The sequence below is a fragment of the Abrus precatorius genome, unplaced genomic scaffold (assembly GCF_003935025.1).
Source record: "Abrus precatorius isolate BTA unplaced genomic scaffold, Abrus_2018 Scaffold9, whole genome shotgun sequence".
NCBI lineage: Eukaryota > Viridiplantae > Streptophyta > Magnoliopsida > Fabales > Fabaceae > Abrus > Abrus precatorius.
Genome location: NW_020874439.1, coordinates 12,864,204 through 12,888,317, shown reverse-complemented (window position 1 = coordinate 12,888,317; position 24,114 = coordinate 12,864,204). Strand labels below are relative to the sequence as shown.

General features: G+C 30.7%; 4 protein-coding genes across 6 annotated transcripts; 3 read left to right on the top strand and 1 right to left on the bottom strand.

Moving 5' to 3' along the window:
• Positions 1-4,503: 4,503 nt before the first annotated feature.
• Positions 4,504-5,376, top strand: LOC113850590 (protein LURP-one-related 8). Its single transcript, XM_027481173.1, has 2 exons — positions 4,504-4,784; positions 4,880-5,376. Exons 1-2 carry the CDS (start codon positions 4,545-4,547, stop codon positions 5,339-5,341), a joined length of 702 nt encoding a protein of 233 aa, XP_027336974.1. The 5' UTR covers positions 4,504-4,544; the 3' UTR covers positions 5,342-5,376.
• A 6,575-nt stretch (positions 5,377-11,951) lies between these two features.
• Positions 11,952-12,945, top strand: LOC113850843 (serine/threonine-protein phosphatase PP1 isozyme 1-like). The gene is made up of 2 exons (XM_027481371.1): positions 11,952-12,129; positions 12,218-12,945. Exons 1-2 carry the CDS (start codon positions 11,961-11,963, stop codon positions 12,943-12,945), a joined length of 897 nt encoding a protein of 298 aa, XP_027337172.1. The 5' UTR covers positions 11,952-11,960.
• A 3,607-nt stretch (positions 12,946-16,552) lies between these two features.
• Positions 16,553-19,421, top strand: LOC113850032. Of its 3 annotated transcripts, XM_027480343.1 has the most exons (3): positions 16,553-16,883; positions 18,059-18,192; positions 18,720-19,421. In XM_027480343.1, exon 3 carries the CDS (start codon positions 18,743-18,745, stop codon positions 19,319-19,321), a length of 579 nt encoding a protein of 192 aa, XP_027336144.1. In that variant the 5' UTR covers positions 16,553-16,883; positions 18,059-18,192; positions 18,720-18,742; the 3' UTR covers positions 19,322-19,421. The 3 variants fall into 3 exon arrangements, with proteins under 3 accessions (XP_027336144.1, XP_027336143.1, XP_027336142.1); XM_027480342.1 differs by lacking the exon at positions 18,059-18,192; XM_027480341.1 differs by having other exon boundaries at positions 18,059-19,421.
• A 2,111-nt stretch (positions 19,422-21,532) lies between these two features.
• On the bottom strand, positions 21,533-22,820 carry LOC113850365 (cyclin-dependent protein kinase inhibitor SMR11-like). The gene is made up of 2 exons (XM_027480887.1): positions 22,722-22,820; positions 21,533-22,532 (listed from the first exon to the last, which is right to left on the bottom strand). Exon 2 carries the CDS (start codon positions 22,527-22,529, stop codon positions 21,918-21,920), a length of 612 nt encoding a protein of 203 aa, XP_027336688.1. The 5' UTR covers positions 22,530-22,532; positions 22,722-22,820; the 3' UTR covers positions 21,533-21,917.
• Between the last annotated feature and the right edge of the window lie 1,294 nt (positions 22,821-24,114).

Genomic DNA, 24,114 nt, shown 5'->3' with positions numbered 1-24,114 from the left:
TACTTCTCTTATCAATGACTAGATTTAGGCTTTCTTCATAGAGATAGTCCTGCATATTTCTTTGGGTGTGAAGGAGTGTTGGTATTGGAAAGTTGCTGCTTTAGAAAGCTATTCGGTAGCTAAAGGGTATGGGTCGTTGTTGGATGCATCATCCAAAGTGGGAACTGAGATGTGTTGGGGCTAGGTATAGTGTCTTTATGCTCTTAAGAAGGTTCATTTTCTAACTTGGTTGATTATGCTCCATTCTCTGCCGATTAATGCCTATAGGTAGCGTTGTAACTTGACTGATAATGCTAGTTGTAATTGTTGCTCGGGATGTGTTAAAAACATCATGCATGTCTTTAATTATTGTCCTCATTTGTTGGAGGTTTGGCACAAACTTGACATAGTTCATGTGCATGGGTTCGATAATGAGGATGTGTATGATTGGGTGTTTAAAATGGTGCGTTCAGAGAAAGCTTCCCTTTTTCTGGTAGCAGTTTGGTGGCTTTGGAGGTGGAGGAACAACACCTGTTTCAATAACAAGAAATGGAGTATTCGCTATGTGTTGAGTCAGTTTTTATAACTCATGATAAGTACATTCATTTTTTGGGTCTTGAAAGTGCCTATGGGTTATACTCCGATAGAATCAAGTGGATTGCCCCGCCAACAGATAAGGTGAAACTTAATGTAGATGGAAGTTTTGACCCTAGTGCTGATCTTATAGGTATAGGTGGTATTTTGAGGGATCATTAGAGTCACTAGCTTGGTTTATTCTTAGCAACTAATGGGAATGATAATGCTACATGAGCAGGGCTTCTGGCCATGTGTCATGGTCTCCAATTTGCTTGGCGTCTTAGAGTATGAAATTTAATTCTTGAATCAGATTCTTTAGAGGCGGTCAATGAGGCATTGAATGCAACCTCTAATTCTTTTGCTGTTCATGGCAACTTGATTAAGGACATTAGAGATTTAGATCATGATGAATTGAAGTGTGAATAATGTTTACATGAATCGTGAGTGTAATAGCATAGCTGACGGGTTGGCTAGATTGGGTAGAGTCTAAGATATTGATTGGGTTCATCAGAGTATATCTCTGACATTTGTACAAACTTAAACTTTGTTCCTTTTAGAGTGAGTTGCTTTTTGTTTTTCCCTTTTACTTTCTCTAACACCAAAAAACAATTGAAATGTGTGAAAAAATATACATTTAAATTAATATTTTTCTTCTAACGAGTCAACGGGAAGCTTTTAGTGCTAAATCCCTTCTTAGCGGGATAAGATAAGATAATAGACTTTAGTGTAATGTCTTTAAAGTAGGATGATAATTTCATTCCACACTTGGTCTTATAATATAATTCATGAATGATAATTGAGATTTTTGAGTTATTCATTGAGAGAATTCATTATTCAGTCCATTTTGTTCATATTTCAGGAAAGAAAAGGATCAAGAAATGAAAGCTTTAAATGATAGTGAGAATTGAAGCAAAAATCAGAACCAGAGATATACATGAGCAAGTACACGCCTGTGTACATGAGCGTGTATATCACTGGTTGCATAAATCAAGCACACAATCAAGTCAGAGATATACACAAGCAAGTACACGCTCGTGTATATGGGCATATATCTAACTGGTCGTGTCAATTGAAGTGCATCATCAAAACCAGAGATGCACACGGCCAAAGTACATGGCCGTGTACATGGCCGTGTACTTTTAACGTGCGTCAGAATTTGAACTTCTGCGAAAAGATTAACCCTGGGACCACTTATATAAAAGGAAACTTGGCACAGAAACCTGGGGAACGGTTTTTGGGAAAGACAGAGTCAGTGATGGCTGGAGAATGGAACCAAGCTCTTTAATTTCTCTTTTGTAATTGTAGTTTTGGGATGTTTAGGTTCTAATTTTTCTTAGAGTATCTAGACGCAATGAATCTTAATTGACCAAACCTTCTGGAATTCTTCTTAATGTTATTTCATGTTCTTTTCTCTTGAGTTTAATTGAGTAGTATTAATTGTCTCCTATCTTATTTTTTTTTGTTTGATTTTAAGTAAAAATCCTGTATGAATTTATCATTGCTCAATTAAAAGGACTTAAATGTATTTCTAGAGATAGAAAGGCATGAGTTTTCTGTATTAGGAATAACTCTAATTATAGAATTCATAATGAACTTAATGCAACCTAGGGGAACTAATTAAGGAAGAGATTATGATTAATCAACCGAAGGTTAGGAACCATTATCTTTGAGATAGGTATTGGTTTATTTCAGGAATTCCTGCAACAACAAGGGGCTAAAACTAAGTAATTGAAGGAGAATTCTAGTTATTTGGATAATTAAGAGGATTTACAACCTAGATACTCACTTATTTCTCTTGAATACATTTAATCATACTTTTTTAGGCTTTATTATCATATAAATCTATTTCTTTTAAATTATTATTTTCTTAGTTCAGCAAATTTATCAAAATAATTTCTTACCAATATTCATTAATAATTAGGCAATCAAAGAAGTAATTTTTTGTAACAGTTCATGTGGATATGACACATGGTACTCCAATTTTCGTAATATTACTCTGACAATGGGTGCACTTACCAAGTAATTGATTTTTACACACCATAGGACAATATATATAAAATTAATTTAAAAAATATTTGAGAGTATAATAAGGATTCATTTTATAAACATCATAAAAAAGTTGGAGATATATCATATTCTAATATAAATTTCATCCTATATATAAAGGACCCAAATTAAATTCACCATAGTAAAATTAATATAATTTATTTATTTTATCATATAAATATAATTAAAAATATTTTTGTCTTATTTATATTTTATTTAATTTTTATATATTATTTTTATTTTATCATGTATATATTAAATAAATTTTATCACTGAATACGTATATCATTGATAAAAATCATTTAATAATAAAATTTGTTTAATATACATGTAATCCAAAAAATATCCTAAATAGAAAAGACATTAGGCATAGGTGTAGCCCAAAAGATATCTGTCTATTGGATGGGCGAAGGAGTCGCACAAACCGCCCTAACCCATGGAGGATAAAATAACAGCATAATGGTGTACGTCATTTGGACATGTGTATTAAACTAATAATTAACTATAATTGCAGTCATCCTTATTTATATTAGAAGCTTTAAATTATAAAATTAGGTGATGAAAGTTAAAAACAGAAGTTGTCACGAGGTAGAGAAATATCTTCGCGGAATAATGGACAGCCGTCCTCCCTCCACACCGCTAAACGATTCCTAGCCATACAAATTTTTAAATATATCCCATTCCTTATTGCAGAGACTATTTTATTGCTGATAATGATGCTCATCAATGCCGTTTTTAAATCTGACTTTGAGGTGGAGATTTGTATTCTTTCCTAACCTTCTATCTTTTACTTTTAAAAGGATTTTCTCCTTTGCAATAAGTCCGAGGAGTTAGTTTGAGTATTGATTAAAATTGATAATATATATATATATATATACTCGGACTTAGTTTGAGTATTGATTAAAATTGATAATATATATATATATATATATATATATATATATATATTCATTTAATTTATAATTATTTCAAAAATATTTTAATTAAAACTTCTTGTTATTTATATTTTTTTAATCATACTTTCACATTTAATAAATTTAACATAAACTTTTAATTAATTATGAGTTATTGTTAATTAAAGTAAGCTAATGATAATCCTCTCATGTCTCATATATTCATGTCATATTTTTTGTGAAGTTAATTTATTAGCCGATTAAAATAGTTCATTTCACTGAAAATTTCTTTTATCCTTGTAATAATTCGTCGGATGTAATTTTTAGAGTTTTAATTTTAAATAATTTAGATATTTATAGATTTCTTTTATTTTCGTCTTTAGTAAAAAAAAAACCAAGTGAACAGATGTCTTAACATCCCATTAAATGTAAATATGTGGAAAAACTTATGTTTAATACAACGTATTTTTATTTTTATCAAAGTAAGTTGCGTACAACATTTTCATCTAAAAGGAAATTAGTAACAACTTTTTGTGATTTATATATATCATGTATAAAGACACTCTTCAAGGATTCAAATAAGTTAGCCATATAATTTACAAACTGGGCATAAAGTGTTATATAGCATTTGAAATTTTAATAATACAAATTTTCCGTATTAATTTACAAGTTTTGATTAATTGAGAACACTAACAATCGTGGATTATCGTTTCTACTCTTGAGAAGTAATAAATTATATTATTATTAGGAGTAACATCATTTTATATTAGTCTTATATTTAATTTAAATCTAATGAGTTATAATTTATTATTTTATTAATTATTAAATTTAAATTAAATAAAAAAATTAAATTAATTAAATATAAAAAAATTTAGATTTAGTGTAAAAATTATTATTATTATTATTAAAATCCGTCCTATATATACAGGAGGAAAAGGAAGAGGATATATGGTCCTTCCCCGAGTTGGGTAGAAAATAATTGTGGGTACGCGTGCTTGGGGCCGTTGACTTGCCTCGGCAGTTGTAATTGAAAGCTAGCTAGGTTAAGCAATGACAAAGGTATACCCAAACACAGCCGATGAATCTGTGTCGATAGACGGCAACAGGGATGCAGTGGCAGTGGTGTTGACAGTGTGGAAGAAGTCTTTGTTGCTAAACTGCAATGGATTCACGGTTTTGGATGGGCAAGGGAATCTGGTATTTAGGGTAGATAACTACATTGCAGGAAATAAGGATGAGATACTTCTTATGGACGCTGCAGGCACACCCCTCCTCACCATCCGCCGCAAGGTGCCTTCTTTTCTTAATTACTTAAATGATTTCATTCGTCTTATGCAGTTGATTCAGTTAAACTAATATTTAAGGAGAAAAATGAAATGAATCAGAGGCTAAGTCTGGGAGACACCTGGCTCATCTTTGAAGGAGAGGACTCTGTCAAACTCCTTTTTACAGCAAGAAAGCATGTCAACAACAAGTGTTTGGCACACCTCCTCCGCTCAGCAAATGAAGACGCTTCATGGAGGAGCAAAATTGGCAATAAGAAAAAGGAAATCGCATATGAGATTGAGGGCTCATACATGCAACGTTGCTGCACGTTTTATGACAATAATAGGAGAAAAGTTGCAGAGATCAAGAGGAAGGAAGCTGTGTCAGGAGGGGTAGCTTTTGGTGCAGACATCTTCCGTCTCATCGTACAGCCTCACATGGACCCCACTCTAGCCATGGCTTTTGTCATCCTCCTCGATCACATGTTCGGATCTCGTTCACTAATACGTCCTCATCCTCATCCTCATCACCATCACCTTTTCAACTTCTGTCATCATTTCCTCAACAATTTTATAGGTTAAATGCCTGCAACAGCTACCGCTCTCCCTATGTTCCCTTCACTGTATACAACGTATAATTGTATTTCCAATTCTATTGTCATCCTTCACTCCAGCTTGGTTTTTTCATTTTATATAAAATCCCAAGCTCCAAGTCAGGATGTAAATACAAGCATACCATAATTATCTTCAAATATAGAAAGAGTTATATTATATTTTATCGTCATTATATTTTCCCATATATTTCAAATATGTGACATTTTGATCTTTTAGTTTTAATTGCTCTCTAATTTGATAATCGTTTAAATTAAGTTCTCTATACCAAAAATTTATCCGGTAATTAATTAAAATAAAAGTGTGATATATTATTGTTTTATATAAAATCGTGATTCCGTGAATCCATAACTCAATGATTAATTACATATTTATTATATTTTTGCTAATTATTAAATAAATTTTAAAATAAAAACTTAATTTGGACAATTAAAAAACTAAAAAAATAAATGAGAAATCAAAAATAAAAATATAAAAATCACACATTATATATATATATATATGATTCATTCATTATACGTCATATTACTGTTTGTCCCGTTACTGACCGAGCTATAAGTCCTTTGACCGTTTTGATCAAAGTGGGGTTGGTGATCATAGCAATTTTTGTTTAATAAATCGACCTAACAAATGAAATTAACGTCAAATTAAATAACCTGGACATGAGCGAATATGCCGGATATTCTTTTCCTTATATTCCAATTTCCAGTTCTTTCAACGCCACTCCCTTGACCTTTTCTTTTCTTTTTTTATATCTTCCTTGACTTTTAATCTAACACTTCTGATACGTTTGGATTAATATTTGAATAAATATGAATTATATTTATTTTAACATCATTAATTATAATTATGGTATGACATTTATATTTATCATATTTTAATATATTTTAAAAGTAACTTACACTAATCGTTACCAATGATAAAAATAAATTTTTAGAATCCGACGTTAATTTGTGATTTAGTTTATATTTAAGGCTTTAATACAATATTAAAAAATTGGTTCCTTGAATTTTTTTCACTCAAATTAATTTCTAATTAATCATATATCAATATTTATATTATAAATAAGAGTTTATTACATAAGAAGTGAAACATTAGAGAAACTACTTTTTTTTATACTTTGTCATATGAACATTTTAATATTGAAATGATTTGAGAATTATAAATAAATTAAACTTTTTTCTATTATAATAATTTTACTTTTTACTAACACTTTTATAATTTATTTCTAAATTTTAAAAATTAAAATTGTAACTTAATTTTTTATTATTCTATATAAATTTTAATATTTTTTTGTGAATATCTATTTTTTATTTATAAAAATTTTCTTAATTTTTTTTATTTCTTAAATTTAGAGTTATTTTTTAGAGCTTTATCTTTTAAAATTCTGGTTATTAATATATATTATTTTTTATATTTAATTAAAAATTTAACACTATATAATGAAAATATTATTTTAAAATTATTTTAAAAAAAAATTTTGCTTAAGAACGGGACTCAACCACAAAACAAAGTAACACCTAGACTAAGGATCTAGAACAGAAAGATCCCAGAGAATCCAGTCTTAACAAAGAATTTAAAGATGCGGGAGCAGAATCAAACCTACAAGACAACTCTACCTCCTCATGCTCACATTTGGCTAACTAATCAGCACATTGGTTAACTTTTCGTAAAACATGATTAAACCTAACAAATTTAATTTTCCTAAGTAACAATCTAATCTCACTAATTACAAGATACAAAGGATACTAACAACTTTGAAGGTTAACAATCAAAAAAATAACTTCTTTGGAGTCACATTTAACCCAAATAATATTAATATTTTTAGAAATAACAAGTTCAAGTCCTTTAAGAATTCCCCAAGCTCAGCACAAGTAGGAGTAAAAGGAGTAAGAGGATGGTAGAACCCAGCTACAAATGTGCCATTATGATCACGAATAAGTCCCCCATAACTCGTCATTCCGGTCAGACTTTAACTTAAATTGCCTATTCAGAGGAGGCTGCCAACAGACTAAACTTTAAGGCTCCTTACAGCCATTCATAAAATTATGGGTGCCCCTGCCATAAGCTTGAAGGAAACCAAATTTAGATATAATTTTATATAATAAAGCATTAGAATTCAATGGAGAGTTATTAAAAATAACACAATTTCTATTTCTCCAAAGATTCCAAATAATTATGCCAAATAATTTACTCTAAAAAGGATACAAAGGAAAATTATGCTTAGACAAATTAAAAATAATCCAATTAGAAAGACCAAGGCTGAAAAATGAAGACCATTTATCATAAGGAATAAAATGACCCCAGATTTGACTAGTAATCCAATAGTCCCTAAGGACCTGAACAATAGATTTAGGAGCCTCATTGCATCTAGTGCAAATTTGGGAATTATCCATCTTACGATAAAAACATTCAAGATTAGTTAAAAGTTTTTCATTAGCTATTTTCCACAAAAAAACATTGATTTTAGGAGGACCCTCCCAATCCCAAACAAGTTTAAAAATATGATTATTTGGCTGGTTGGACTGTTGAATTTCAAAAATAAGATTGTAAGCAGACTTTATAGAAAAAAGTCATTATTTGTGCATTTCCAGAACACTTGATCCTGATCACTAGTAATTGCTGGGGGATTAATTTAAGCAATTAGGTTACAAAATTATTCAGGAAGAAAAGGCCGAATCCTATCCCAATCCTACCCATGCTGAGAGGAAAAAAGGGTAAATGGACTGTCTAACTCAACACTAGGGATGAGATGATGAGCAACAGTAGATAGACTATGCTGCAAGGACACCCAATCATCCTTCCAAAATCTTACAAACATACCATTTCTTAAAATCCAACCCAAGCCTTTGCTAAACACCTCCCACACACCCACCATCCCCTTCTACAAGGGGGGACTCTTTCCGACAAACAATAATTATAAGATCTTTACCAATAGAAAACTTGTATTTACTACAGATAACCTGGGACCAAAGTTCATTAGGGGAAGAAATAAGTCTCCACCAAAGTTTCATTATGAAAGCTTGATTAACCGTGTTTAGATTTCTAAACCCAAGACCACCCTCACTCTTAAGTTTACAGATTTTTTTCCAAGCAATTAAATGACACTTCCTACTATTCAGAGAACCCTAGATAAATTTTTTACAAATAGAGTCAATTTCCTTACAAATAGTTTTAGGGATCAAAACAAACTGCATAAAATAATTTGAAATATTCATAATACAAGATTAAGCCAAGGTAATTCGACCAGCCATAGATAGAGAATTCATTTTTCAAACAGACAATTTTTTTTTCTAATTTTATCAATTATAAAAGCAAAATCATGCTAAGAGGGTTTAAGGGGACTGATAGGAATGCCTAAATATTTACCAAATTTTGCAGGATTATTAAAATCTAAACTAACACTAATCACGGAAACAGATTTTCAGTCAAATTCAATTTTAGGTTTTTCTTTTAAAAAAATACAAATAAAGTTTTTGAGATTTTAAAAATTACAAATTAATCAAATTAAATTACAGACAAAATTAAAGTGAGTAAAAATGAATTAAGAAATATCAATCCAAAAAATACTAATTGTGTGTAACTTTGGTTATCACAGTATCTAAAGATTTAAATTCATATTTGAACAATCACTCAATTCAATTATTAATTCAATCTAATAACCTAATTGAATAGAGTTACGAATTAAATCAAATAATCATTTAACTTAATCCGCATTAATTATCAAATCAGAGCATCAATCGAGTCATAATTTAAATTCTAACAACAGAAAAGTCAATTACGATCGCAATACACAATTCTGATATTAGAGAGAAAAGAAAACAAACTCGAAGCAATTTAGCGCAAAACTCAAGTTAGAATTACGGTATTTGGATTTTGCAGATTGAACAAGAGGTTTATCCTTTTATCGAAACGCTTAACTCACGCAAGAATGAAAAAAGAATAAGAGAGTTCGAGAGAAAATAAAAATAAGGATTCTTATTTCGGCCAAGTCTCAAAATCTCAAAGTGTCTAATCACATCATACCCTAATTTAGAACTTTATTTGTCTATTTATAGATTCTAATTAGGGTAAATTAAGTAGCCAAAATTTGAGCCTCAATAATATCTAAAAGTCCAAATACAATTATTAAATAACAACGGTATAAATGTAATTTCGCAAAAAAATTTAGCAAATCTGCCTCAGCTTCAAAAAATCATAAAAAATAAAAAACAATTCCAAATATAGTTATCCATATTTTGAAGCCTTGGATGTATAGAATCTAATGCGACCGGAATCAATCAAAAACGATATTTATAGAAAAAGTTATAGCTGAAATAGCAGTCAAAAGTAAGAATAACCAAAAATATGAAATTAAAACATTTATTTGTAATAGGCTCAATTTATTCAAATAAGTAAAAAATGATAAAAACTATAAAAATAAAGCATATGAAAGTATTTATTAATTAAAATAAAATTATAAATATAAATATAAAATATGTTACATCATGGAGCCACAAATTCTTAACTGTTATGATGATAATGAGCACAATTTTGTAAAGTTGTAAAAGTTAGTAATTTATTTACATTGAGTATTTAATTAAAATTTTAAAAATATTAGTTGTTAAATTAATTTTTTACTTAGATTATATTAATTTTTACTTAAATTAGCTTAATTTAGTTAGTTTAGTGATGGCCATAAATCTTGAACAATAACCATAACAATGTTCCACTATACTTGCGGTACAAATGCCTTATATCAAAAGAAATAAATGGCTTGGAACATTGAATGCCTCCATGCATTGAGAAAATGTCTAAACAAGCACGAGAATATTACATAATTATGATTAATATCATTACCGAGACATAGTATGGTTGCGTCAAAAGATGTGGTATAGTAATTGACATATAACATTTCAAGCCAATAAGACATCTCAGAAGCTCATTCTAGGAAGCTTCTCACTCACCATAAATCATGTTAATTTCCTTATGTTTCACATACCATACATTTGTATATTTTGTCTTGAATTTAATTTGCGACTTAACAGATCCTTCCAATACTTCAATAGATATTGTTGGATCAGATTGCACCACTGACAATTTGCTAGCACAAATAAAATCACTATTCAATTATAAATGACTATCAAGAACCAAATCAAATACGCATGTGTGGTCTATTATACTTTCAAACTTCCCATATCTACAATTTACTCCAATTGTATATGTTGCCAAACTTTACATTAACCATATTTTTTATATGATCTGAGTCATAAACTTTATAATTAGTTGATCTTGAGTATTGTAACTCTTTATTGCAAAAAAAACACAGCTACCTTACTCTTGAACAATTGTTTCACTTCCAACTATATTTTTGCTCATCACTTTTATCACTTTTATCATTGCTCTCATTTTGTATAGGCCCATCAAATTGCTCTTCTTCAACATCTTCTTTGTACTCAATAAAATTTGACAAATCAAAACTACCAATAAGGTCAACATCCAAAAGTTGAGGAAACTATGCAAAACTTGGATTTTCCATAATATTGCCAACATTTTCTCTTGGCCATTTACAATCACTTATGCCAACCTTATTCTTTGGGAGGAGGATGCCTCAAAAACTAATTCAATAGTATTAGAACCTCCAGAATTGAATTGACTTTCTCACAAAGTTACGAATATCTCCATTATGCAAATCTCTAGAGATTGGACTTGAAAATTAAACACCATTTGTCTATTGTTTGGTTGGCCTAACTGCTAGAATATGTTCCTTTACAATTACAAAATTTATAGTTAGACAAACAACAATGTAAATTAACCATTCACTATTGAAAGTAACTTCCTTTATAATATTTGTAACTATATCATTTTAATGAACAAATATATAACAACTTTCAGCCAAATATAAATATTTAACACTTTCTACAATTGAGAAAAATGAATTATAAGCAAATAAATTCTCAATAAATATATATAAGAGTGGTCAATAAGATGTAAAAAGTTTAGACAATTTAATTTATAAGATAGGTCGTATTAAAATAAAATAAATTATATTCTAAATTCTAAATTTCTAATAAGTAGAATTACATGCTTATTAGTCATACCACTTTACTTGTTTAAAAGTCACACTTTAAAAATTTTATGTATTAAATTTAAGTTACGTTATTATAGTTATTTAGACCTAATATAATTTATGTATAAATTATAAATAGTTATGCCCTACTACCATTTATATAATAATTACAATTTGGACATATTTTAAATTTTATGAAATGAGAAATTTTTAAAGGATTTTTTATTTTTAAATAAAAAAAGCCGGTTTTATCTTAGTACTAATTTTAGCGAAGGAAGCTGGGTGCCTCTTCTCCCTTCCATTCATTGGCAACTGTTAGATCCTCAGCTTCTCAACCATAGAAACTAGTCAATTTGATAAAAACAAAAATCTGCCTCGACACCCCCAAATATATCCTTAACATTCCGTTGTTTTTGGAATATATCTTTCCGGGAAATGCCATCCTTTTTGGCGACTGAGTTTGGGAAGAGAATCATAGAATACGAAGAGAAAACTTATTATTATCGAAAGAGATAAAATCAAATAAGAAGGAATTAGGGAATGGAAGGATTGGATGGGTTTATAGAGAGGCTTTTGGAAGCAAGGAAGAATAGGGGTAGACGAATTCAACTGACAGAGTCAGAAATTCGCACCCTTTGCACCACGGCAAAAGAAGTTTTCCTAAGACAGCCAAATCTGCTGGAATTGGAAGCCCCCATCAACGTTTGCGGTAATTGATATTGTTTTTTTAAGCTACCAAAGTAGTATTAGGCAATGATACTGCGGTAATTAACATGTATGATAATCTCATTATTCAGGCGACATACACGGCCAATATCCAGACCTATTGCGACTGTTTGAGTACGGTGGGTTTCCGCCGGATTCCAATTACCTCTTCCTTGGGGACTACGTGGACAGAGGAAAACAGAGTATAGAAACAATATGCCTCCTACTTGCATACAAGATCAAATTCCCAGAAAACTTTTTCCTTCTCCGAGGAAACCATGAATGTGCCTCTATTAACAGAATTTATGGCTTCTACGACGAATGCAAGCGAAGATTCAGCGTTCGGCTATGGAAGATGTTCACAGATTGCTTCAACTGTTTGCCCGTATCTGCAGTGATTGACGACAAAATTTTATGCATGCACGGAGGTCTTTCCCCTGAGATGGAGAGTTTGGATCAGATAAAGGCTATAGAGAGGCCAGTGGACGTGCCAGACCAAGGGCTCTTATGTGACTTGCTTTGGGCTGATCCTGACAAAGAAATCAGAGGATGGGGTGAGAATGATAGGGGTGTTTCCTACACTTTTGGCCCAGATAAGGTCGCCGAGTTCTTGAAGAAACACGATCTTGATCTTATATGCAGGGCTCATCAGGTTGTTGAAGATGGCTACCAATTCTTCGCAGACAGGCAGTTAGTTACAATTTTCTCAGCCCCAAACTATTGTGGAGAGTTCAATAATGCCGGTGCTCTCATGTGCGTCGATCCAACTTTACTCTGTTCATTTCAGATTCTCAAACCCTTCAAAGGAAGAACCACATAACTCCCACTCTTTTCAACCTATCTCCTCCCATTGCTCATTATCCATGTAAAGTACCTCCAGTTAGAATTTAGAAAAGAGGATATTCGTCCACAAAATTGTATATATCCCTATCAAGCCACTCTCTTGTTTCTTTTTCCTTTTCACAGCGCAATTAATTTTCTCTATATGTCACTCGGAACTTGGGACTATCATTGTTATTCTTATTATTTGGCAATGGGACTAACGCATTTTCTTTTCACATTGATTATGTAAGTAAAACTTCACGATCATCAAAACAATTATACATTAAAGTGGCATGTTTATTTCCTTAAGCTTAAAGCAGACAACCTAGATGTACCACTAAAGAAAAGGAAAAAAATGGAAAAACAGACAACCTATCTGTCTATAATCGATAAGCATTAAATATTTGTTGATGGATCCTTGTTTCTCTATTCCTTCATATAAAAAATAAAAAATCAGAAGAAATAACGATGGATCGTTTATATAATCTAAAGCGTAAAGCTCGTGCACAAACTAAATGCATTTCATCGTCCAAGCGATCAATCCCTTAACCAAGAATTAAGAAAAAAGAATTGCCTAAAAAGGACTGCGGTTGAGGAGATGTATATAATAAGGACATATTTGTCGTTAAATTAAATTAGTTAAATTTAAGAGATATTTTAATTTAAATTAGCAGTAATATATATAGTGTTTGTTATAATATCTGTAAACTTGAGAAACTATTTGTACCTCTTTAAATTAATGGATGTCACGGTGAATTTTACTGATATAAATTTAGTTTCTTATTATATATATATATATATATATATATATATATATATATAATATTTATTTTACAAATTCTATTAAAAGCTTTTATTTATCATAAATTATAGTAATTTTTAACAAAAAATTATATTGCAAAACATGAATATTAAGAGTACGTTTGTTTTGATTTTTAAAAAGAGTTTTTAAAAAAATTAAAAAAAACTCTTTTTAAAAATCAAAACAAACATACTCTAAGTTTTTATATGTCAATAGCTGGAAAAAAAAACCTCTTTGTTTCTTGCATAAAGTTTTGAAAATATTTTTTTTTTTAAGTACTCAGCAACGTATCAAATAAGTTGTAAGAATGTGAAAATAAATTTTAACTACTAAATTTTATCATGAATAATTAAAATTAAATTATATAAATTATGTGAGTTTTTAAAAATATTACATGAATTTTTAAAGTAATTATGTGACTTTAAAAACTTTTAATTGTAACCTTTTATCTATAAAATAAAAACAAATTATAATTATAGCTGCGAGTAATCTTTGCTTATTATATACAACTTGACATCTTAAAAAATCTGAAGTAAAAAAAAAGCATTAATATTTTAATAAAATTCAAGGGAAAAAAAAAAACAACACCGAAGTTGGTGTTATTTTTGAATTTTGAATGGAGTGAGTATCCCGTTAATCTAAACTTTTCTGTTTTAAATTTTTTTTAAAAATCACGAATCAAGGACAAATCAGCTAATTAAATCTTTACTTACAAATGTTAAACTTAAAACATTTTTCAACTCTATATTGGTTAAGGAAATGACCATTAAGGTACCAAAAAATTATTGTCTGTTTCACATTAAAAAACAATATTTTTTTAGTTGTGATTTATAAAAATTCAACTAATTGTTAAATTGATGAAACTATCGGTTCGTATACCGGTTTAATCATGATAAAGTATAATTAAATCAATAATAATTTAATTATATTATATATTAAATTAGACCAAATATATTTAAAAAAGTAAATAATATTCAAATGTTGTAACAAAGTGATATAGGAGAGATGGGCGTACTCTTCAATGACAACTAAAAAGGTCTTTAACAAGTGTATTTCAATGTAATTTCAATAAATAACCAATTATGTTATGATATCTTATTTAGATATTTTGTTTATAATTTTTTTTTATTTTCAATTCAGTTCCTCTAATGAATAAATTTTGCAAACGTACACCTTAGTAGTGATGTTTATGTTAAAAGTTAACAGTATTGTTTATTTTAAAAGCTATTGTTTCATGAATATAAACCTGAGAGTGTTTAACATCCGTCCACGGTCCCTCGTACTAAGCTTTGCGGAAATATCCACCTCTTTCATTGTCTAATTGGATATCTAATCTCAATCCTTCATACTAAACAGGCTACACTTAGCTTAGCACATCCAATATCTGATTCAAAAAGAGCTTGGATTGCTACCTTTCCTCTCTGCGTATGTAGTAAGAAGGATCATTTCTTTGTGCTTATTCTGAAAATGAATATTTTTTTATTTGAAAAATTTGTTTCCCTTTTTTAAGTTTAGAGTTTTCAATAAATAAATTTTGAAATATTTATTTCTGAAAATAATAAATAAATTGATTTGTTCTTTGTAATTTGTATGTACTTAGAGTTCAATTGCACGATTAACAATGATTGTTTGTGATTTTCTTTTTTGTTTGTGAAGTGGCATGACTTTCTTCACTTAGCAGGATAGAAAACCAAGTTATAAGGCTATTTCTCCTCTCCTTACCAGAGTTTTCATATTTCTTTCTGATGTGTGTAGCTTTTTTTCTAGATTGAATTGGTTCTATTTCCAACATTGTTGCATACAACACATGAATTATTTTGATTTGTTTTGCTGGTTTGTTTTCTTGCTTGGTAATAACTTATTATGTATGTTAGTTTATAAATTAAAATTATTGTTGTTTTGCTTTGCTTTGCAGGTTTCTTTTGTTGTTGGTTTATAACTCGTTTTGTTGCTAGGTTGTAAATTAAACTCCTGTTCTTTTGTTTTGCTTTGATGGTATATTTTTCTATTGGTTTATAACTTGTTTTGATGTTGATTTATTTAAAACTCTTGTTGTTTTGTTTTGCTTTGCTGATTTGTTTTCTTACTAATTTATAACTTATTTTATTGTTGATTTATAACTTGGTGGTTTGTTTACTTGCTGATTTATAACTTGTTTTGTTGTTAATTTATAAATTAAAATTTTTATTATTTTGCTTGTTTTAACTAGCTAATTTATCTATGTACTAGTTTATAATTTATTTTACTTTGCTTTGCTAGTTTGCTTTGTTGTTATACTTTGATTTGATATAGTTTTTAACTTGGGTGGCTTGATAATTCATTCTCTTTCTATAAATATCAAAATAAAAGTTTAACTTTTAAACATTTCGTTATATTATTTTATTATAAATGCATATAATTAATAAAAGTTTTTTTTTTAATTTTGATACGAGGTACTCATGCTATTTTGATACGAGGTACAGTTGTATTTTAAAATTTTTTTAACAATAAAAGTTTAACTTATTAAATATAATTATCCATTAATAAAATTTGTGAAAATTTTGTTTATCTCATCTTTTAAAAGTGAATTTAAATATTAAAAATAATAATTTTTTTCTAAAAAAATATATTTATTATAATAAAATTATAAAAGTATAATAAAAAATTTTGTAATAAAAAATTAAGCCTTTAAAAATGAATTTAAGTGTTTTAACTTTGTTGACAAAACCCTCGTACCAAATTCATGTAAACAAGGAATTAACCAACGAAACAAAACATATAATCTCAATTGCTTCATGTAAGTCGTCCAACGTCAAGTGTTCAAGTTCTTTCCATCACAAGCAAACAAAACATATAAACTCTGGCAGATCCGTTGAACAGACAGTAAACTCATGCATCCCCATTGATCAATCTCTCTTCTCTGTGATAATGATTTTTCTCTTTCATCAATTTTCTTAATAGCGGAAGTGTTTGATAGCGAAGCCTTCCAAGGTCCATATAGGGTTTGCAAATTACGTCTTAGAAAGCTTTAATATGAGTCGTGATCCTGACGTGAATTGGGATTGCATTTAGAGAGATTTCATCTTTGAGGAGCCGATTCAATTCGCGGTGGATGTATGCGACAAACACACACCCCGGATAATCTCAATTTCCAGGTATCCAATTTTCGTCTTGCTTATATTTGAGATCATTTTGTTGTTCCTAAGACGTTCCGATGCAATATTCAAACACACCATGTTTCTGACTTTTAACTGGCCTCCTTAGTCCTTTCTCAAATTTATGATTGCTGCCGCTCGGACTTTGCACTGTGCACTCTTGATTTAGATGTCGATTAAATTATAGGAGGCAACGAGTTAGTACTCCTTTTAGTCCTGAAAAGATTGGGATTTGGGTCAGTCATTTCTATCCTTCAAGTACTGAAATTGATCATTATTTTCCCGAAGGCAGAGTACAAACTACATGGGACAACACATTCCTTGTGGAGTTGGCAAAATGGTCTGCCCAATAAAATGTAGGGCTTGATCTTTAAATTTTGAGCTCGAATTAAATCTTCGTCTTCTTAGCCTGATCCAATCAAGCTCGGGCTAAGCCTGTAAATATAAAATCTTGCAAAAATTCGGTCTTTATCCATTTTAGGCACTATTTTGTGAGCTTGAATTAGATCCTGGCCTTCTTAGCCTGGCCTGCTAAAGTCTGCTACTCATCACAGGCTAGCCCAAATGGGCCAGATTTCACTTTGCCAACTTTAATTTCTTATTACATGTACGTCTACTGTCGCAATTAATGTCCTCGTCTATGCAGTTTTTGCAAACATGGTAACTGAGCGAGTAAAATGACCAACTAATTAAAGACTCAGAGACCTCATGAATAATTTCTTTCTTTCAGGGGGTAAAAGGATTGATTCCAAATGTTTATGCAACCAGAATGATTATTATCTTAATAGGCAGCTTAAGAGAATAAAGTCAAAAATAGTAAATAATTGGGATGGGCAAGGGGGTTCAGCTCCCCCAGTTTGTCATTCACTTGGATAAGTCATACCAGTATAAGTATTGATCTGTGTCAGTCATTAACATCCCCAAGTGTTTTAAGTCCTTTGAAAAGATTTCTGCATGGATTAAAATACAGGTCCAAGCCAGCTAATATTCTGCTGATCAAAACACTAAATTTAGGAAAATTTACCAAAAATAGAAAGGAAAGAGAAGAGTGATTGATTGTTAGTCATATATCTGAATATTTATAATATGCTTAAATTCGTGGTTAATTGTTATAAGAAATGTTATGTATATATAATGTTCCTTTTCTTTTGTCATTGAAATTTCAAATTTATCAGAATAAATCAACACTACACTCTGAATTGAGACTGGGCCGACGGATGCCCAAATGGATTAGTCCTGCACAAGAGTGTATTGGGTGCTGACTGCTGAGAAAAACTTATTGCAACCAAGTGATGGTGCATTAGTTCATGTTAGCCTCTAAACGGAATGCCTATTCGCAGTTTTAGATATGTGATACACTACATATGTATATTTTACTATTGGTACCGAAATTTAGTTCAGTGGATCAGACCAATAATCTTAGAGTGGTAGGTAACATTCCTATTACCTCAAGACTAGAGTTACCGAAGATCCAAGCAGTATACCAGGACTACTCAGTCAACTTTAAAATTCACTAGGCTGACACTTCATTAAGGATGTGCAAATAATTACGGCTTTTGCATTTGTTAGAAAATATCAATACAAACAAAATGAAAATTGAAAAATTATGATTAAAAACTGTGGTACTTTTTATTTTATATAGTAATTGGGCGTCTCACTGGAGAGGACAACCCTGTAAGGTGTTATGTTTCCCTCCAAATTCCTATTAAATGCATATAAGAAGCAAAATTAAAAGGTTGATACCCCAAGGATACTTTGTATGATATCAATGCTACGTATGTCATGAATCACTGTATTTGTTTTTAACTAAAACTCTGCATTTGCTTGACAATATAGACTGATAAGAAGGAAAAGGAAGAATGAAAGTAGGATCTGGTAAAGGGAGAAAAGTGTGCCTGGCGGTGACAAGTGCTGTGATTGCAATTGTATTGCTAGTGGTGATACTAGCATTGACAGTGTTCAAAGCCAAGAATCCTGTTACCACAGTGAACTCAGTGACACTAGAAGATTTTCACATGAGTTTGGATATAGCAAAACTAAGGGTAGATTTGAATGTGACCCTGGACGTGGATGTCTCTGTGAAGAACCCTAATAAGGTGGGATTCAAGTACTCAGACAGCACTGCCCACCTCAATTACAGAGGGCAACTGATAGGCGAGGTCCCAATCCCCTCTGGGGAGATTTCTTCTGGCGAGACCAAAGGATTCAACCTCACCCTCACCATTATGGCTGACCGTTTGCTCTCCAATTCCCAGCTTTACTCAGATTTCACATCTGGTTCATTGCCCCTAAATACTTTCGTGAGGATTTCTGGCAAAGTCAGCATTTTAGGTTTTATCAAAGTCCATGTGGTTTCCTCCACATCTTGTGATTTTTCAGTTAATCTTTCCAATAGAACAATAGGGAACCAAGAGTGCCAATACAAGACAAAACTTTGATTAATAGTTTTTGTTTAGAGTGAAACTAGACTCTAGATGAGTAGACCATACACGTATTATTTAATGTTCAATTAATTTGTTCATATTTCACTTTGTTTCATTTGCAATTCTGATGTGTATCCTACTCTCCTTTCCCTCTTGGGCTGCTTCTGGGAATTTATTTGTTATTAACATTCCCATTTTCATTTCTTCAACATAATGTTTACTTTTTTAAGTTAACTTCTATTTTCGTCCAGTTTTTAGTACGATTTTATTACGGTATTGGTACTCTGCTAACATGCTTTTAATTGGTTCCAATTTTATGTGTTTTTTAATTCAATGCATTTTTATATCTGTTATATTTATAATTCAACGAGTAAAGCAATTTTGAGACTCCAGTTCAGGAAAAGTTTCAGTTTATGACACCTGACATGTGTGGCTATTTTTCTCCAATTTAATTTTCCTTAATACAAAAAATTGAGAGAAAAATGTATAATTGAAGGCGAAAACTACTTAGGAAGTATGAATTACAGAAGTATTGAAAATTTGCTCCCAGTGCAGAAAGACATTCCAATGTTACATGCTACTGCAATTTTTTCTTTCCTCTATTTATCCCTAATATATTGACCCATTCTCATGTTTTTATTCATCTGAGCAAACGTCTCTGTGTGTGGGCTCACGCATAACAAATAGCCGTACCATTCACCTCGGACAAAGCTGATCCTACAACTAAAATTCGCTGGTAAAAGTTTAAATGCTTTAGGGTATCTAGAGCGAGTTGTGCTTCGAGTTTTTTTAAATAGGATCTTACTGCAATGGATTGGTTTAATAGAAAGGTTCCATGATTCCAGTTAAAATCCAAAAGTATATATAAATTGGCATATTTTGCAGTTTCATTATTTTAACATATTCTCTCATATATAGATATTTATTATTCTACCATTTTCAAGTTACTACTCATTCATCTTAACATTCTAATTTTATCTCATTCAATTTTTTCTTTGATTGTTCCTTTAGAACTTTCCTTTAAGTTCAATACTAAATAATCATAAATAACTATTTGATGTATTTTATGTATAATATATATTTTTTAATATTGAAAATAATAATCATATTGTATATCTTCAAGACCAAGAAAACAAAAAATCTAATGTATTGGTGTATATTAATCATAACTAAACTAATCGATGATAAAAAAGAAAAGAAAGGTTGTGCATGATTGTTTGAGGTTTATGTTTGGATGAAAAATTTTAGAAATCTTAAAGAAAAAGAATACAAAAATAAAGAAATGATTTTAGTGAAAGTAAAGTATGAAAGGGATTATAAATGATAATATAAAAAAATTAAACATAATAGAGAAATTATTAATTTTTTTCTGAAGACATGTCATTTAAATTTCTTTCTATTTGATATAAAAATTATCTAGTTAATACTCTGAAATATCTTATAAATACTTATTATCCAAATTCATATAATCCAGTAATTTAAAAAAATTTCACCCAAACACAACACTAGGATTCAGGGGGCAGATTATGTATGCACTTCGGCCGGATTGGACAGAAGCAGACTTGATCTACAATTGCAGCTACATCCTAGCATTCCAACGAGTATCATGAATTTATTTGGGTTAATCACAGGTTTGCACTTGCTATTATTTTTGTAACACTCATGTATAAAAGCTCTTAAGACCATTTTAATTTACTTATACGAGTAGTTTTTCTTAAGTCTATCTCATATACCACTCCTAAGGTTTGCAGCAATACAGCTCGCTTTTGAGTATTTGGGTTGTAATTCTCCGCATGCCTTCTTAATCTTGAATGACAATTTTTTTAAATCTGAAAAGGAAAATAACACTTCCCAACTGTTTGGATTTTGGAACGACCCGCAACACTGGACATCCATCATGTAATACCAAAGAGGTAAGGCGGGGCAAATAGGGAAAAAGGAAAACACTTTCCATGTTAGCCAACCCCAGAAAATATATAAAAAAGAAAAGTTACACAAACAAAATTGATTCCTTGCATCATCCTTTGCTCTACTTGTAGTCTAGAGCTAAATTTCTGCACAAGTAATATAAAAAAGGAAGGAAATAGAAGTCAGGCATCACTCCAAGCATTAGCTGAGATTCTAGAAGGATGAAATTTCACACTAATAATCACATATACGCCGATTTTAAACCCAAATCTGAAATAACACTTAATTGGCTGAGAAGAACATGACCAATGGGCGGAGAGAAAGTACCATTTAAGCTTGAACCATTTCAGTCAACTTGTGATATTAAAATTAGTTTAGTAACAAGATTTATAAAACATACAATAGAACTGAAGACCGACTTAAAAAAGAAATTATATATTTGAGTTAACACCGGAGAATAATTCATTGTAAAATAAACTAGCAATAGTTTACTATACAATGTAGCTGCTACATCTATCAGCTTGGTCAGATGCAATTGTGCCATGTAAAAATACATTACCCAGAACAAGCTAACCTACAAATTAGAGATACAAAAAACAGTAAGACAAAATTAGCAGCACCAAATGCAGTTACGAATGAATGTGATTTGCAACTGGTCTAGTCTCTCTCTATATATAGACAAACAAATTCAGGTGAATTTGTGTCAGAATTCAAGCTTCTTGCATAACCCCACTTGAATGTTCCTTGGTTTCCCTGCTGGCTTCATGGGTGCACCAGGACAAGTATCAGAAATTCCAGTGAATCGGAGTGGGCAAGGAGGCGTTTTACAATCATCTGAATGATTTGACATTTGAGAAAGAAGCCACGCAGCCTCAGCTTGCTTTGAAACAATAACTTGCAAAAGATTCTCGTATACGGATTCAACCATATCTTCATCTGAAAGAGATTCAACATCAGCATCAAAGGAGGAATGAAAATTTAGTCGGCGAGCAACGGTGGTCCTGTATTCATCAAGATACTTGTTACTGTGGGGTGCACGCGCCATGTTATCAGGACCAGGTGCAAAGGGGTCAAAAACACCGTCCTTGGGAGTTCGGGGAGTTCCACTATCATTATCATTGTCATTATCAGAATTAATGGAGGCATGCTTCAGTTGTTTCCTAACCACTGTGAGTGTGAGAGGGGATTGAAACTCCCCGTTCTCTGCCACAGTATCAGGAGTCATAGGAACCAGACAATCAGTGATCTCAGCCTCAATCTTTGGCTTTGGAGGAACATCTCCCTTTGACTCTTTGCATAGATCCGTCGAATCCATTAGCTACAGAACATCACAAATGGGGTTTAGTTTAGCACTCCGCTATACACGCCCATTTCCCCCCATAAACCCTAATTTACCTTCCCACTACCCACGAGGAATATTTTCAGAGCCAAAGCGATCAAATCAATTTCAAACACTACCTTATCAAGTTGTATATCTATTTTGGATGCTGAAAGAGACGAAGAGTACCTGCGTGAGAGACACTTGGAAGCGAGAAATGGAGAAGTGGAAATGGTGAATAGATACAGATGCCACTGCTCTGTTGCCTAGGATGTCTTGTGAGTACCAAATAGCGCCAAATACCCCTCGCCGTATATATATGTCCCATCAATCACACGTGTCAATCGTCTATTCGCCATATCCTCCCTCAACTTTTCTGTTCTTTTAATTACTACTATAACTGTTTTTTGAAAAACAAAATACTCTTAGCTAATTTTTTTTCTTCATTGAAAAACGAAAACTTGAAATTTCTATATGTTTATATTTTTATTATTAATAAATAAATTTTTATTACTTTAATTTACAATTTTTACATATTTTGAATTAGTACTTTTTATGTTTTTACCTATATTCACATTCAATATGTCAAATATGTATTAATATTGATTAAATTATTATTTTAATATTTTTAACATTAGAAAAAATACACAAGGATAAAATATTTATTTCCATGACTCGATAATTCTTCTAGTTGGAATTACTAAGAGATGTTTATGAATATTACTTAGATTGTGGTTAATTAATTACATTTTTTTAATGATACTTAATTACATTGCTAAGAATATGATTTTAAGTTTATTTTATGTATAACTTGTATGGTATTGGAGTTATCACATTAAGTATTTTTGGGTGTGATGTATTTTTAAAAGTTTCGAGGTTAAAAATTGGACTCGAGAAATGACAATGTTAGAAGCTCAAGAAATCTATTTTATACTTAAAATACATTTTTTCAACAAAAAAAAATAAAACTTTAGATATACTTTTAAACCTTCTATCATTCAACAATTTTATAATTTAATTAATACCCTTAATTTTGTAGATTTTGTATTTTAGTAGAAAATACTAGTATTTTAAATTTAATAAATATCTATAAATATTTATTTTGATTGTAGATGTTTGTTAATAGTTATTTACAGGAGATAAGAATTATTAGGAGTTATTTGAGAGTCTATGGAGTTGGTTTGTATGTACTTTGCATTTGTTGCACTGCACTCTCAACTAAATAGAAGTACGAAGGCTGAGTTACACACATCATCCCCTTATTTTATTTTATTTTATCTTTTTGCCTTCTTTTTACTCATATCACCTGCCTACTAAGAATAAATCGTAAAGGTAGCATATCAGCAACTTCTAAACAAGGTTGACTAGGACTATTGGAGGATCAAAACAATTATTTTGTGGACATTTTATGATGGTCAAACTTCAAGAAATTTACTACACTCAACTTTTAGAGTAACTCTCTATTTGACCCACAAAAAAGAATACCTGACCCAAATTAGCCTTCAAATAAAATAAAAATGTCCCTTAAGATTATGAATGCAAAACATTGCATCCATTATGGTCAACATTTTTAAAAATCAAT

Excerpts from the sequence above, each read along its gene's own strand:
- LOC113850590 (XM_027481173.1), top strand. The coding sequence starts at position 4,545 with ATGACAAAGGTATACCCAAACACAGCCGATGAATCTGTGTCGATAGAC. Across the intron at positions 4,785-4,879 it reads TCCTCACCATCCGCCGCAAG|AGGCTAAGTCTGGGAGACAC; the intron begins GTGCCTTCTTTT and ends GAAATGAATCAG.
- LOC113850032 (XM_027480342.1), top strand. The coding sequence starts at position 18,743 with ATGAAAGTAGGATCTGGTAAAGGGAGAAAAGTGTGCCTGGCGGTGACA.
- LOC113850843 (XM_027481371.1), top strand. The coding sequence starts at position 11,961 with ATGGAAGGATTGGATGGGTTTATAGAGAGGCTTTTGGAAGCAAGGAAG. Across the intron at positions 12,130-12,217 it reads AGCCCCCATCAACGTTTGCG|GCGACATACACGGCCAATAT; the intron begins GTAATTGATATT and ends CTCATTATTCAG.
- LOC113850365 (XM_027480887.1), bottom strand. The coding sequence starts at position 22,529 with ATGGATTCGACGGATCTATGCAAAGAGTCAAAGGGAGATGTTCCTCCA.